The sequence below is a fragment of the Cydia pomonella genome, chromosome 18 (assembly GCF_033807575.1).
Source record: "Cydia pomonella isolate Wapato2018A chromosome 18, ilCydPomo1, whole genome shotgun sequence".
In the NCBI taxonomy this organism is placed as follows: Eukaryota; Metazoa; Arthropoda; class Insecta; order Lepidoptera; family Tortricidae; genus Cydia; species Cydia pomonella.
The window spans coordinates 11,351,740-11,367,723 of record NC_084720.1 but is presented as its reverse complement, the minus strand read 5'-3'; the positions used below and the strand labels follow the sequence as shown (position 1 = coordinate 11,367,723).

At 35.9% G+C, this 15,984-nt stretch overlaps 1 protein-coding gene across 9 annotated transcripts in view; it reads right to left on the bottom strand.

The window, feature by feature from the left end:
• Positions 1–15,984, bottom strand: part of LOC133527392 (potassium/sodium hyperpolarization-activated cyclic nucleotide-gated channel 2) — a 292,754-nt gene that overhangs the window by 94,233 nt on the left and 182,537 nt on the right. For all 9 annotated transcript variants that reach the window (XM_061864361.1, XM_061864365.1, XM_061864375.1 and 6 more), the window contains one exon: positions 13,938–14,149. In XM_061864361.1, the coding sequence (XP_061720345.1) occupies positions 13,938–14,149 (212 nt within the window). The remainder of the gene's footprint in view (positions 1–13,937; positions 14,150–15,984) is intronic.

The window sequence follows — 15,984 nt, the reverse complement described above, 5'->3', positions numbered from 1 at the left end:
TGCCACCTTCCAACCCTAAGTTAAGTAAGTTAGGCCGGTTCTTCACGATGTTTTCCTTCACCGAAAAACTAATTGGTACGAGCCGGATATCAACACCGGGTACCGTCAGGTAGTAAGTAGGTATGCTTTTCTACCTTTATAGGTAGTCTTTTTGTATGAGATGTCTCAAGCCTACTTCCAACAAAATATTTGAACGCTGAACTTGAAAAACCTATTTACCAGAAGCAAAGCCAAAAGAAAATAAGCTTACGTAATTCTGCTACGGTGAACCGTAGCAGAAATATGAATATTTTGTCGGCTCTTGCATAATTTCTTCAATACCCGTAGTTCAATTTCGAGGCACAATCGATGACATAAGAGGGTGTCTCCGCTGGAGTCGAGGTTAGAGCAATTACCGTAGCTCCCACAGGAGTCTTTCGAGCGAATACCTAGACTGGATCGGCGACGTCTGCCTTTCTAGAACTCACTTAGGGTAAGTGGTTCCACTAGTAGAACGCAAACAGACTTTAACTAGGCAGAGATTTAAAGCCGCATAAAATGGCTTGACCTTTAGTCCTTAAGCAATTTAAGCGATCAGTGTACGATTCCAGTTGTTTATGAGATTTATCCGAAGCGAGGACAGCGTCTGGAAACTAGCCAACAAAACCACTTGCATCAGTAAAAAAGTTTATTATAACCTTTTGTGGAAACTAAATAGAAAGGTCATCTGATTTAATTCTAGGCCTATTGTCCACAATAATATAATTATGCAATTAATCTTTAACAACTGTAAGAGCTAAGGTAGTTTCTAACATATTTTTTCAGAGTGTCGTACCTGATTTATGAGCATGATCACTTTTAATATTATATTATTAGGCCCGTTATATCGACCATTTAAATCGCAAGCTAACGGTTAGTTCTACCAGCATCCAAGTTTGCAACATCAAAAGACCTATGTTAATTTTGCACCACTCGAAAAACCGCGAAATTTTCGTACTTTTTTGGGATTATCAATATGAGTCCTAAACTATGCATTTTTTATAATATATATATATATATATGCCCTCCAGCTATGCCCTCTGATTTATTCAGTTTGCGCTCTTGTACAGTTAGACTCTAAAATTTCACTGTACTGGACAAAATTGCCCATTCTTGTAGACCTGTATCTCGCTAAGTATTCAACGTACAGATTTGATTTTAGCGTTCGATAGTAGCAAGTTTAGTTAACTTTACTTTGCAAACAGACTATTTATGATAAATATGCATAGTTTTAGATTTTTATTAAGAATACAAAAAAAATCTAATAACTTAAATTTTAAGTGCATAATTTTAACGAGTCCTAGTTCTAGAATGATTGTAACATTTGAGAAACACTTGATTAAGGCCAATTTTTAGAGATGTATAATTGTTCTCGTATACTCGTACCTATACGAGTATGTAGTAGCAAATGCTCATACATTTACACATTCTTGATATTAAAGCTTACATGTCGGCAAGGTTTAGTCTATAAATAGATTACCTACACACCAGGAACTATATTGTCATTGCTTTTGTGGTCACCGGATCGTAGAGGTTTGTTGCGATTATTAAAAGCCATAAAACCGCCATTGTTACACATTTTATGGCTTTTAATCGCTGTTATTCTATTATTAGCTAGATCAAGTATTTCTTAAGGCCTTATGGATTAGTTTTCACATTTATACAGTTTTTTGCGTAAAATGTCTTTCAGTGCCTCTAGCCTGGGCTCTGTTGGGCAGAAGCCAAATAATTTTTAAGAAACAGTACAATACAAATATTCTTTATTGCTAACAAATTTAATATCAGAAGAAACATGACATGGTACAAATAGAAACTTTAGCATTCTGCAAAATGTTCTCCATTAAGAACACTTTTATTCCGATTTTGAAATTCCTAGGCATTAACTACTTATACACAAATAATAGTAATTTATCCAACTGATACCTACATAACGAGACTCGTATGATCGTATGAGCTTCGCTCTTTTCATAAAACCAAACTCGTGTTTTAAGGCCTAATTATGTACAGTAACATGCAATACAATGCCGGAGTAGAAAATGTGTTATATTATAGGACATTATTACACAAATTGACTAAGCCCCACAGTAAGCTCAATAAGGCTTGTGTTGAGGGTATTTGAGGGGTATTTAGACAACGATGTATATAATATATGAATATTTATAAATTCTTAGAAAACACCCATGGCTCAGGACAAATATCCATGCTCATCACACGAATAAATGCCCTTACCAGGATTTGAACCCGGGACCATCGGCTTCGTAGGCAGGGTCACTACCCACTAGGCCAGACCGGTCGTCAAGTGTTATTTATTAAGAATACACTGGACAGGGCGAGGGTAACTACAATCCTTTAATCAACTCTATGTACTTACCTGGTGTATACTTTTGATATTTGTTTCCTGCTTCTGGCGAGTTTCTATTCTGGATTGAAATTTGTTTTGTTCGTTTCCTGTTTGTTGTATTTGTTTGTTACTGGAGTAAAATTCGTTAAAAGTATGAACCCTTAGTTATTTCCTGCTTAATACGCTACCCGCGACGGACGGCGTGCCATGACGTCACGATAAGCGATTGACATGCTGCCCGCCGCGGGTCCATTGCCTTGACCAAACGCCGCCAGTGACGCACGACTGCCACGTATCATACAAACAGCATCAGACTCAAAAGACGCCGCGGCAGATGGATGTATTGTATATGTTTGTATGCCGGTCGCCGTCCGCGACGGGTGACCATTGTCCGCCTCAAGTGAACAGTATAATTAATAAATATTGTAGGGGCCTTATCAGATAAAAATACATCACTGATTATCTCCAAAAATGAGTTAATTTGCCGGTTTCTTTAAGTTACTACTAAAGTTAAGCACAGGAATGTACCCTTGAAATTAAAGCGTGTATACAGGGTGTTTATTTAGTCACGTGGAATATTTTACGGGTTGAATATATCAGCAACTGTTACTATGGGACCAACTCCGAAAACTTGACTCTCCCATACACTTTGGCTGGCTGATGTTGATATTTTGTATTGACCCCGACCTATATATTAACCCGGTAAATTATTGCAGGTGACTAAATTAACATCCCCAATATTTATCCCATCCTGTATACCTTATATTTGTTATAATTTAATATATTACAATATAGACAAGGTATAGTTATGTATTATGTAATATTCATTTGCTTCTAAACGCTTCTCACTGCAACTTGACTATTTTCTGTTTGGCCCTATGGTTGACTGACAGAGAATGCTATGGGGCATTACGTCCGCCATTTGTACTTTTTTAATATGCAATGAAGTTTAAAATATATATATATATATATATATATATATATATATATATATATTTACGAACATAGCATTGGGACGTCGTTGCGCGGGCGGCTGGCATTCACCCGCCGCGGACAGCGTCTGGTCAAGCAGACTGCAGCTTTATCAAACTTGGTACACAGTTCTGGCTGCGATAGTTTCATTTTATTTATTTATCTCAGTATTTAATAATATTAAATGAACAATACAGTGTGAAGACCCGTATCAGATTGGTACAAATTATGTGGAAGCGGTGCTAAAACGTACATACCAAATTATACAATTTCGTAGTTCAACTTGAATTATATCCGATGACAAGCGCACTTGGTTAAAATATTCACCACGACTATCAACGTTCAGGTCCAGATTGAATATGCAAATTTAACTCGTGCAAAAATCTAATAGGCGTATTCTGATTTTATTAACAGGTTATGAATTAGATCTAGATTAGTTATGGATCTGATCTGCAAGTGTCAAAAGTGACGTTTTTGGTTGAAGAAATATGACTTTTGACACTGATAGATCAGATCCATCACTAATCCCGATCTAATTCTAAATCATATATCTTAAATCAAAACCTGTTAATAAAATCAGAATATGCGTACGGATCTCATATCCGGGTCAAGTCGGGAAGATTCAACAGATGGCCCGGGGGAGGACAAAGATAATGCTGTCATTTATTCTCAGACAGGACAACTGCCGAGTTAAGGAAAATGACTAATAAAACAAAATAATATGGTGTTAACGATTGTTATTGGCGCGTAGCTTCGCCCGCATTTAACTTGGGTATAATATTTGTAATTTTAGGAGACGATTTGTTTCATAATATCGTTTGTTAATAGCTCAAATTAATCTTGTAGCTACCATTACCTATGTAATTATTTGACACAATTTTCCAAAATTGCTTTGCAAGTTATACATACAGTGAGCTTACCTAAATGTGTACTAATCCTAACCTATTTTTGTTGCTCACTCCTAGTTAAATGTCATACTCATACTCGTTTATTGGTAAAATATAAGAGTTTTACATGTCAGCAATTAAAATAGTTTGTACAAGAACAGTGTTAAGTCAGGTTACATTACATTAAAATAAAAGGATACAAATACAAATAAAAATGTCCAGTTAAAATTATCAAATAATTCGGATAAAATTAAAATCATACATTAATGTTATTAAAGCTACATTATCTAAACTTGTTACATTTGAAAGTTAAGAAATTCGTTAATGTCATAAAAAGCTTGGGCAGTTAACCATATTTTTAATTTATTGTAAAAGGTTGAGTCGCACTCAATCTGCCTTAAGTTATTGGGTAGTTATATTGTAGACTTCTGGTCCTCTAACAGATATTATTTTAGATTTAGAGATTTAGCTAGTCGGCAACATGTTGTAGATAACGTGATTTTGTTCTTACTCACAATCCTTGTACTTTTGAAAACCTTAGTTGAGTATAATTGAAAATTACTTCTGATGTGTTTAATGACGTGGTATATATATTGAGGTGTCAAAGCCATAATTTTTTACTTTTAAATAGTTGACGGGCGGAGGAGTCGGAGGGATAGTATGATATTGTTCGTACTGCACGTTTTTGCAGTCTAAATACCCGTTGCCATTCCGCTGCCGTACCCCAAAATTCTACTTTCTTTAACATTGATGCATTTAGCGTATCGACGTTTGATGCACTGTAATACATTATTTGTTAAGACGGAGCCACTCTGTAGTAAAATAGCCGGAAGATCTTTTTAAATGAGTCAGTTGCACGCGACCTTGCAATTTTGGCACACGTTGAATGCCGAGTTTCGAAAATTTATAGCATGCATTTTCAAGATTAACTATTTTATAAGACTTTGATATTCATTCTTCATACTCGTATGAACGCTATCATAAAAAGGAGATAACATAAATGAAATAAAATACTAACAGGTACTCAGCAGAGCACTCTCGATTTTTTGAGTATAAAAGAAATATTTTTAAATATTAATTTTACGTACAATGACATTTATAGACATTAAAGAAGTTCAGATAATAAAAAAAATACAATCTGAAACAAAAACAATACAAATAGTAATATCTGCATACATGTCCGGGGATTGAACCCGGATCGTCGCTGTTTCTAAGCGGCTATTTACTCGTACAGTCAGCGTCAAATACTTCGTAGCAGTCAAAGTGGCCAAATAGTTTGGTACACCATACTAAATATATGGTGTACCGAACTATTTGGCTACTTTGGTTGCTACAAAGTATTTGACGCTGACTGTACCAACTTCGCCACTATAGGATATATGTGAGTTGGTGAAATTAGGCTACTTATTCTCGAGAAACAATTTAAAAAAAGAGGTTCGTGACGGAAAAATCTTACACTTATTTTTCGACTAGCCCCCATCTGCCAACCGTCCGATAAAGAACTTCGTTCGAATAAATCATAATACAGTGCCCCTAGTGTAAATTTGGTCGATAGCGAAACGTGACGTACGCGTTTGCGTTAAGTCTCATTTTGTATGGGTTTTTGAACAGCGCGCGAAGCGGGACGTTTTGGAAAGTCAAAAATCTCATACAAAATGACACTTAACGCAAACGCGTACGTCACGTTTCTCTGTCGAAAATATTTACACTAGGGGTACAGGTCATATTGAGCAACTTTTACTATGGAACCAACCCCGAAATCGCGAAAAACCAAACAACTGGTAAAACGCCTCTAGGTAAGATTTTGCTATGGTCAAGTTCATTTCACACATTTTAGTTTGGCAGAATTGCTCCATTTTGAGCGAGCTCTAAATAATGTTTGATGGTTCTCAATATTGGTTTAAATATTTTTTATTTGTTTTTGACTAAAAAGAACCTTGTGGAGTAGCAATATTAAGAAAGTAATAAATTGGATCACCCTACTGTACCGCAATTCAATACGCTTTGACGAACGGTTTAGCCTAGTGGGTAGTGACCCTGCCTACGAAGCTGATGGTCCCGGGTTCAAATCCTGGTAAGGGCATGTATTTGTGTTATGAGCATGCATTTTTGTTTCTGAGTCATAGGTGTTTTCTATGTATTTAAGTATTTATAAATATTTATATATTATATATATCGTTTACATTACGTAACACAAGCTTTATTGAGCTTACTGTGGGACTTAGTCAATTTGTGTAATAATGTCCTATAATATTTATTTATTTATTTAATACGCGCGCTTCAACAACCACCCTCAGTTCTATGCTTAATTTGTCGTGAAACCATCACAAGTTCAGAGAAAACTACGGAACCCTAAAAAGGGATCTAACATGTGCAAATTCAGTGTGGTCAGGTCAGGGTGATCCACGTGATGGGATTATGTTAATGACTTTGACTCGGTCCGATTCAAAGAATGAGATACGATAACGATAAGTTCTGGTTTAGATAAGTTCGCATTTAGATATCGTTTGTATGACGTATAATTGACAGAAACAGCTCGATTCGGGCAACCAATGTCACTTTGACGTTAGAAATATCGTAGATAGATCTTATTGGGATCACAGACGAATCGAAATAAACGTCAATTTTGACATGTCGTTTAGTTATCGATCTTTTAAAGATCTTTCCAAGATCTTAAAAGTGTCTTAATCATTCTTCGAATCGGGCCGACTGTCTGATTACCGGGAGGCCAATTCAAACTAACATTTTGATATCAAAATTATATCTAAATGATGTCATTCGTGCATGCATTTCGATTGCACTTGTACGTACGTATATGTATTTGCTCGAGTAAGACGAAACGCTCCGTCATATGGATACAAAATGGCATCATTTAGATATAATTTTGACTTCCAAAGTTTAAAATGGCCCCCGGAGGACAGCCAGCAGCTGCAAATATAATGACTATGCGGCTAATTGTTACAGGAAATGGGTTTCATATCCGTATAGCATTCAGAACCATTTGACATTAAGAAGACACAATTTAACAACCCGCTCATTACACATACGTATGTATAAAAACTTTTATTGTTTCCCAGTTAGGTAGGAGCCTAACGGCCTGATTCGAACTTCAATATACGTCAAAAATTTACTCTAGATACGATATCGATATCGGATATTTAAGTGTCAAAAGTGACATTTTTGTTTGAAGAAACGTACGTAGTAGCACTTGTTTGCTATAAATATCATGATAAAATTGCTCATTTGCTGCAATATTTATTGGAATGGATTACGTATTGGAAACCGAGACGTTTTTTATGTTAAGATGTCTGTATATTTTTGTGTAGTTTTAAATTTTTTGTATCAAAATACATTATTGTATGTTTTTTTTCGAAGTACTGCACTTATATTGACGAAAAAATTGTACAGTCACGGTCATAAATATGCATACATATTTTCAGGTAATAAAGTGACGTTGTGACCTTGACTATCCGATTTCGAGGTTTGGCACAATCAAGCGGCGGCTGCAAATTTAATGCTGACCCGGCTAATTGTCAGCGGAAATAGGTTTCATATCCGCAACACCCCGAAACATGAAACAGAAGACTTTTCTCTAATAACCAGCGGGTGCACATGTAAGTACATTTTGTAAAAAAGCTGAACCTTGATTGTTGAGTTGTTGAAAATCTTGATTATTTCACTACATTTTCTACGAGTTATCTAAAATAGTTTTTTTTTACTATAAGACTTAAATAATCAATAAAAATTCGTAAGTATCTCAGTAGACAAAAGCGACCAAGTGCGAGTCGGACTCGCCCATGAAGGGTTCCGTACCATTTATGACGTATTAAAAAAAAAAAAACTACTTACTAGATCTCGTTCAAACCAATTTTCGGTGGAAGTTTGCATGGTAATATGTGTATATCATATTTTTTTTTTAGTTTTATCATTCTGTTATTTTAAAAGTTACAGGGGGGGGGGGGGGGGGGGGGGCATATTTTACCACTTTGGAAGTGTCTCTCGCGCAAACTATTCAGTTTAGAAAAAAATGATATTAGAAACCTCCAATAACATTTTTGAAGACCCTTTTTGATGAAAAAAAAATTGAGATTCAGTTCTAAGTATGGGAACCCCTAAAATTTATTGTTTTTTTTTCTATTTTTGTGTGAAAATCTAATGCGGTTCATAGAATACATCTACTTACCAAGTTTGAACAGTATAGTTCTTATAGTTTCTGAAAAAAGTGGCTGTGACAGAAACGGACAGACAGACGGACATGACGAATCCATAAGCGTTCCGTTGTTTGCCATTTGGCTACGGAACCCTAAAAATGTAGCATAGAAGACACTAACGCGCGTATTCCACTTTTAGTCTTTTCTATGGGAGAGCTGATTGGTAATTTTTTTAAATAGTTGACTACAGCGTATCGAAAAGAATATTATAGTTGAAATGGGAGCTCATATATGAAAAATACGCGATTATAGTTTGGTAAACGAAATCTTAATGCAACCATTACAGTCGACGAGTAGAAAAAAATGTTTCGATACAGACTACTATTATACTTGTACAGCATTAATCGAACGTGGTTCGAGGTAGACCCTCTGGTGCCAAAGAATAATCTACGTACATTTGCACTTATTTTTTTGTTTATATTATGTTGTGCTCAGATCACTTAGAACGACTCGTCCGCTGAGCTACTTATTATTGTACTTTTCTTTGGATAGTCTAGTATCACTAAATACGATTGACGATACAATTCTAACGAATTTTTAAATGAAGTTCCATCGTTCTTTTACATTATCTAATTGTTCTATCACCACATTCAGTCTCCATTATCAGACTAGCTCTTTGTTACCACTGTATATTCTGACTATGCTCGGTAACTACGACATAAATTTGTTAACGATACGATATGGATTAGATCTTAAAGTTCGAATCATTTCGATCACAAACTTAGGTGCTATGGAAATGCTAAATTTCAAATCGTATCGTTCAGGATATTGAACGATACGATTGAATCGATAGATTATGTACAACCAAAAGTAGCCGATGTCTTAAAACTTCGCCGGTAAAGTTGTAGGTGTGTATAAAGCAGGAAAATAAAATTACATAACTTTGGGTTGTTCCATTTGAAAAGACTAAGTATACGAAATCTCGGCGACTGAGCGCATGCGTCGTCATAATGCTTTTAATTAAAACCTTATTGTGGACATTCTGTCTCTGTTCATTTCATAAATGCACCTCGGGTTCATCTCGTTATTCCTAATATTTAGTTTGTCGGCGCCATGCCATGGTATTGTATTCATGTGCAGAAACGAAATTGAGTTTTGAGGCTACACCTAGGTAAGGGGGACTTATTTACATATAGCCACAGAATTGCATGGCTATTTTATGATTGAATTCATTCATAAATGTCCATGCAATTTTGGTGCATGCTGTACCTACATTAATCGTTAGTATACACTGGAGTAACTACGGGTACAACTGCAGGCTTTTTCCAATTTTAAAAATTAATCTGATGTAGATTACATATATTAGTTTCACTGCATGTTCCTTACACTAGTATACGCGAGTCTTATTGACACTATATGTAATTTTTAGGGTTCCGTAGCCAAATGGCAAAAAACGGAACCCTTATAGATTCGCCATGTCCGTATGTCTGTCCGATTATTTTATATGTCGGCCATGTTACGAAATAAGCCATGTCATGATGTCACAGGCATCGAAAACCAATGTGAATGGCATCCCCAAGGTGAGTTCACTTCGCGATTTTCGGGTGAAGGACGAGTTACATTTCCGTGTTAATGACGTTCGTATAGTGAACTTGAGAAAGATCAATGTGTTTGAGGTACGCGCGTTTTTTGTTCATATGATATGATGTAGCGATGTGTTAGCAAATCCGTTCTGAATACTTATAGCGTGAGTAATTCCGTTTTTTTTCCTGTGAAAACTATGTACCTATAGTATTTCTTAAAGTGTTAAAATATTTTACTATTAATATTTAATAGCCTTTAGGTATGCTTGTAAATATATTTTTTACTTCAGTTCTGCTTGTAAAATTAATTCTCACCTATGACAAAGATACTAAACAAAAGCATTTTAGTAGGTACCCGTGTTCTTTGTTACTTTACTGACTTGGCGTACACTAACTGCTGTGGTATTGTGGAATATGTGTTGCGGCTTATTTGAGTAATTTGCTACGGTACTGCGACAAATTAAGTACTAAAATATCCAGCGGTTGTGAATGGGTAATACTGTTTTTTTCTAAGTAGGTACTCAGAAATATGTTATCGACGCATTTTGGGTAGCGCACATAGATCGCCCGTATAACGAGTTTTTGATGAATTAAAAAAAAAACGGTCAAGTGAGAGTTCGTTTACCTCGCGCACCGAGGGTTCCGTACAAACTTTAAATTTTCTCATGTAACTATAATCACAAAAGACTTATATTTTATTTGGACGAAGGTGTCTTTAGTGTAATCTCATAGGAATTTCAACTATAATAAGCATTGCAAATTAAATTATAAAATGTTTTTTATAAATTAAAAAAAAGATATCAAGATAGAGGTATGATTTTATTTTTCCTCTAATCTTCATTATAATGTTATTATTATCTAAAAATTTCATAATTTTTCATTCGTAAACTTCGGAGATAAGGGGGGGGAATGTTTTTTTTTTACATTTTCCTTCATAAGTAAATTTTTTTTCACTATACAAAAAAAAAAATTGTTTTGTAATGTTCAATTTGAGCTCTTTCAAATGATACCCCACTTGTCCTAGTAACTTTGAAATTTTGCCCCCTCTCTATAAAATAAAAAAATGTACTTCCAATATGTCGGAGTCAGCGTTATTCATTACTATTCCAAATTTCAAATCGACAGCTTAAGTGCTTCTCGAGATATTTAGCAATGTGTCAGACGGACGGACGGACAAAGTCGCACGTACGGAACCCTAAAAAGAACATTCCTGGTTGAGGAGTTAATTACTTACCCCCTTATTCATAAAAGTCGTCTACTAAAGATACGATGCCACTAATAATCGTTTGTCCCTTTCCGACGTATCAGTATGATGGAAAGGGACAAACGATTATTAGCGGCTTCGTAACTTTAGTAGACGTTTACGACGTTTATGAATAAGGGGGTTAGTTATCAAATACCTACCCTACGTTTATTGTAAAATGTTAAATTAAGTAAGTAACTTTAATACACAATAAAACTTTTGACAAATTGAATATGCTATTTGATAGAAATAAATTTTAAAGTCAGCTTAAAGAAGCCTCCCTATTTAGAATCTAGCCAGGGAAACGTGTCCCATGCAATTTTTTATAATATAGCAACATTTTTTCTTATTCAAATAAGGTGTAATAATTTTTAAGCTTTTATTTTATTTCATTGTTTTGATTGCCAAATAAGGCTTTTTGTTAATCCATTTTTTTACTACTACATAGCCTACGTGGCCTTTGATTTTTTTAAGGTTCTGAAAATACCATGTGTTTCAACACATTTTATGTAAGTATATAAAATTTCACTACAACATGCTGGAGCTTTTCAAGCTTGTCACAATGTAGGTAGAAACGGATTATGTGTCACGCGACGGGTTTGATGCTGACGTACGTGAACTTTGTGAGTAAAATACTACTAAGTACGTTGTATGTGAATTCCGAATGTTGTTGGTACCTACGGGTAGGGTCGCCATATGAAAGAATGTAATATCTTGACAAAAGTCCGGACATCGCCCTAAAAATTTTGATACATTCGGACGGTAATTTCTGCAAAAGCACGCGAATGTTTTATGCGATAAACGCAGCGTTGAACGCATGCGTCAACGGAATGTAGGAAAAAAGGCTGCGTTAATCGCGTAAAACAATGTACTTATGGTCATTAGATTATTTGATGGGAAATGGTGTACGGCAAAGGCATCTCGTTTAACGCTGCGTTTGTCGCATAAATCAATCGCGCGCTTTAATGATACCTCCGTATCCAGAAGTTTTTTAAAATATTGTAATTTTATTAAGAGCTTACGTTTGCCAAGAATCACGTATGTTTTCGAAGCTATAATTGGTCCCAGTGGCAGTTGTCCGATTTGTGCTCTCTCTATAAGAAGTAATTACTTGTAATTAAATAAATCGATATGAATTAAGACAAAATTTTAAATAAATAAAAGAAATAATATATCTGACTGATTGCCATCAAGTTATAAACGCGCCCATGAATTCCCTTTGTGGGCAACTAGCCCCTTAACTCGCCACCATATGCTATACCTACAGCATAGGTTACCTTCCTAACTCCCAACCTTAACTTTAGCTAGCTTCTAGCGGTTAGTTAAGGTTTGTAAACCGCCTGACACTCAGCGAGTCTGATATTTCCCCTACTTTTGTTACTCAGTCCTGATATGTCAGGGGAAATCCTGACGTATGCCAACTGTACATTCGTAGTTTAAAAACTTGAACATATTAGAATTTAGACTAAAAATTCGATTCGCTCCTGTCTAAATGTCTAATCTGTGGTAAATTAAATAAATAGCTAATGCATTATAGCTAATACACCAAAACGCTTGCCAATATTTTATGTGACATGAAAATATTTAGCGTCTTATGGTTCCCTTCAAAACTACTCCAGGGAACAGGGCTCAATATACTTTGTGTTGTATCCTCTATACCTATGTAGTTACTAGCGCACTTGACTAAATACAAACAAATCGAGGTAGCCCATAATAAGCTTAATAACGGCCACTTGCGTGTTCCAGGATTAGCCAACTCGCTCGGAGTTAACCGTTTAAACAGTTTAGTTTAACCCTGTATAAACGGTTATCTACGAGTATGAGTTAGTTGGCGAACCCCGGAGCGCTGGCCTTAAGATTTGTGTTGTAGGCCCTAGTTAGGTAACTAATTAATTACACACACAAACATGATAATTCAAGCGCATGATCTATTTGTCTAGTAACTAATTTATCTACAAATATCTTTACACGGTTTCGAGAAGACGTAAATCATAACTATCCACGAATAACATACTGCATTTTGGAAGCCGGAGGAGCCGCCGTAGTTTGAAGCTACATTATTGCAGGTCCCCAGGTACAACAAGTCATGTTTGATCATGTCCGAAAATGCTTGAAGGCCTGCTTTGCATAATTACTGCTTGCATACACAATTACATTCCGACCTGGGTCTGGACTCTGGAATGTTCGAGTCCCTGTTAGTGCTATCTTAATAGATGCCATATTCAATGTATCAAGATAAATTTGTTATTTGCTGTTGATTTTTTTAATTGTTAAATGTTTTAGTTGTTCATTTTGTTTGGTAGAGTTCATTTATAAATAATAATTTTCGTTATTATAATCGTTGTACTTAGGTACTCATATTCACAAATGTCAAAATGTTTGAAGTCTATGTATGAAGGAAATTCTTTAATACCGTACAGGTAGGTAAGCTGCTGTTATTTCTAGTTCTATCCTAGACAACACAAACTTCAATATTCATGAACGCATGGAGATGGCGTACGACGTCGTCGCCGCCGCCGTCAGCTTTATGTAAGTATTATTAATGTTTTCGATGGAAACTAACTCTGAGTACCGAAAGTCACGTCTTTATTCAAAAGAGCTGCTGTCGTTTGCCAAGTTGCAACTAGGATAGCAATTCTGGCTAGACTTACGAAACTCTACAGCTTCCAACTCGTAGAGGTTTTGGAGACCCCCATCTCCGTTGGTTGGTTGATTAATTTTCTATTTGGCATGGTAACTTACCGAGCAGTAGCGTCTCGTCGTCGAGGGCGGTGACGAGCGAGTCGGTGCAGCAGGTGTTGGTGTTGTCGATGGATATGCGCACGGAGGCGCAGTCGGCCGGCGAGTGCGGCAGCTGTTCCGCCGACTGCGCTGCCACCCGCCCGTTGGCGAGCCGCAACGACGCCGCCCGCCCGCCCGTGCCTGTCGCAGCGCCGCCTCCACCATCCTCGCATCTGGAACAACGGGAAGCACATCATAAGTTATGCAAATTCGTGGCAGAAACGATGACACATGACATGGCGATTGACAATGTCTTTCAAAAGTTCTTTGAGATGCACGTACAATCAGAATGAATAGTAGCGGATGAGTACGCATTCTCTTATAAATATATTTACAAAAAGTCGTATGTCTTTATACCTAAGTAAAACAATTATTAGAGCCTGAAAACAATTATTTGTAAATTGGATATATCTATTTGGACGGATATTGGAGGGTTTGGCAGATACTTTTCATAGATTGTTTTGATACACTGATCGCATATGTACCTGGTCAGGCTTGTTTGCTTAGCAAAAATACTAGAAGACAGACACTGTACAAAACACTAAACCATATTTTTAATCAAAGTCATATTTTCGTTAAATTTAACAATTAACATCTTCTTTGGGTTGTATCATTATAAGTGCTTTTGGGCGCTCTAGACAGGCAGCGCACTGGTAAGTATCTCCTCGCGGGACTGAAAACAAGCCTCATTATTTCCCTCGGAAAGGGTAGGGCTATTTTTGTAGCTAACTACTGCCTAAATGTCACTGTTTGACAAAAGAATACGAGTATGCTCGCGATAGCTGTAGCTGCCTAGTTGTCTATGTAAACCATTAGTTGGTTCTTTGCTTTCGAGAGACACTGAATGATGGACGCAAGTTTTATATACTTTTATTTATGTTATAGTTAAGATAATTGTATTCCATAACAATTTTACAATCATGTCGAAAATATAAAGTGATATTTAACCTATAAGCTACTACAATAAATCTCAATTTTATAAATAGCATGCATAACTTAACTATACGTACAAGACCGATGTAGCAAAAAAATTCTATAAATCAACTTTCAGATTATGAAAAATTATTTCGAGTGCTGAATTTTTGATTAAGACCAAACATGCTTAAAGTTCATAATATTTATGATAATTAATAATATGTATTTTAATTTAGAATCTAGATAGTGTACGTCCCTTAATGAATTCTTTAAACCTTGAAATCCTTTAGGCGGGCCAGGGCAGATTCGTATTGAGACAGTTTCGTTTTTGGGCCCGAATCTGAGTAAGCCCGACTCTGTAGAGGCCAGATTCGCCATAGGTATCTTTCTGAACAAAACAATATCGACATACGACTTATGATATAGAAGTCACTTTCTTTTTAAATCAATTTCTGAGTAGGTCAGATTCGTATATGGTCCCGTGACATGACAGTAATACGTCTGATTGGTAATAAGTTGGGATCGGATTTATGCAGTTTCTTATCTCATCCGATTAGCAACGATTCGATTAAAATATTAAGCAGATTCTTTTATTGATGAATTATGGAAATAACGCTTTCTTATTAGGACAGATTTTATGTATATTTAATTTCGAAAAGGCCAGGTACAATCAGCAGATATCTGAGATACTGGCCACTTTAAGATTAAATATGATAAAGTAATTAATAGATAGTTCTTAATGACAATGTCACAATGGTTATGTGATTTTCTGACCTACTCAGAATCCGGCATTATGAGAATCTGAAGAGCTAGGAATTTGAGATCTTAATAACCTGACATCTTAGGAACTTGGATAACTAATAAAATGCTCTATACATTATCGAACTTACTCAGAATCAGAATTAAATAGAAACTGGCAACATTAGAGTCATACTTACTCAGATTTTGGCCTAAAACTCAACTGGTTTAATACGAACCCGTCTTGCCCCGCCTAAAGGCTTGAAATGGTAATCACCATATTTTGTCACGCTAGAGTACTTTCCCAGCGTTAATTTTATGCGACACACGCGGTATTTACAAAACACTTAACTAT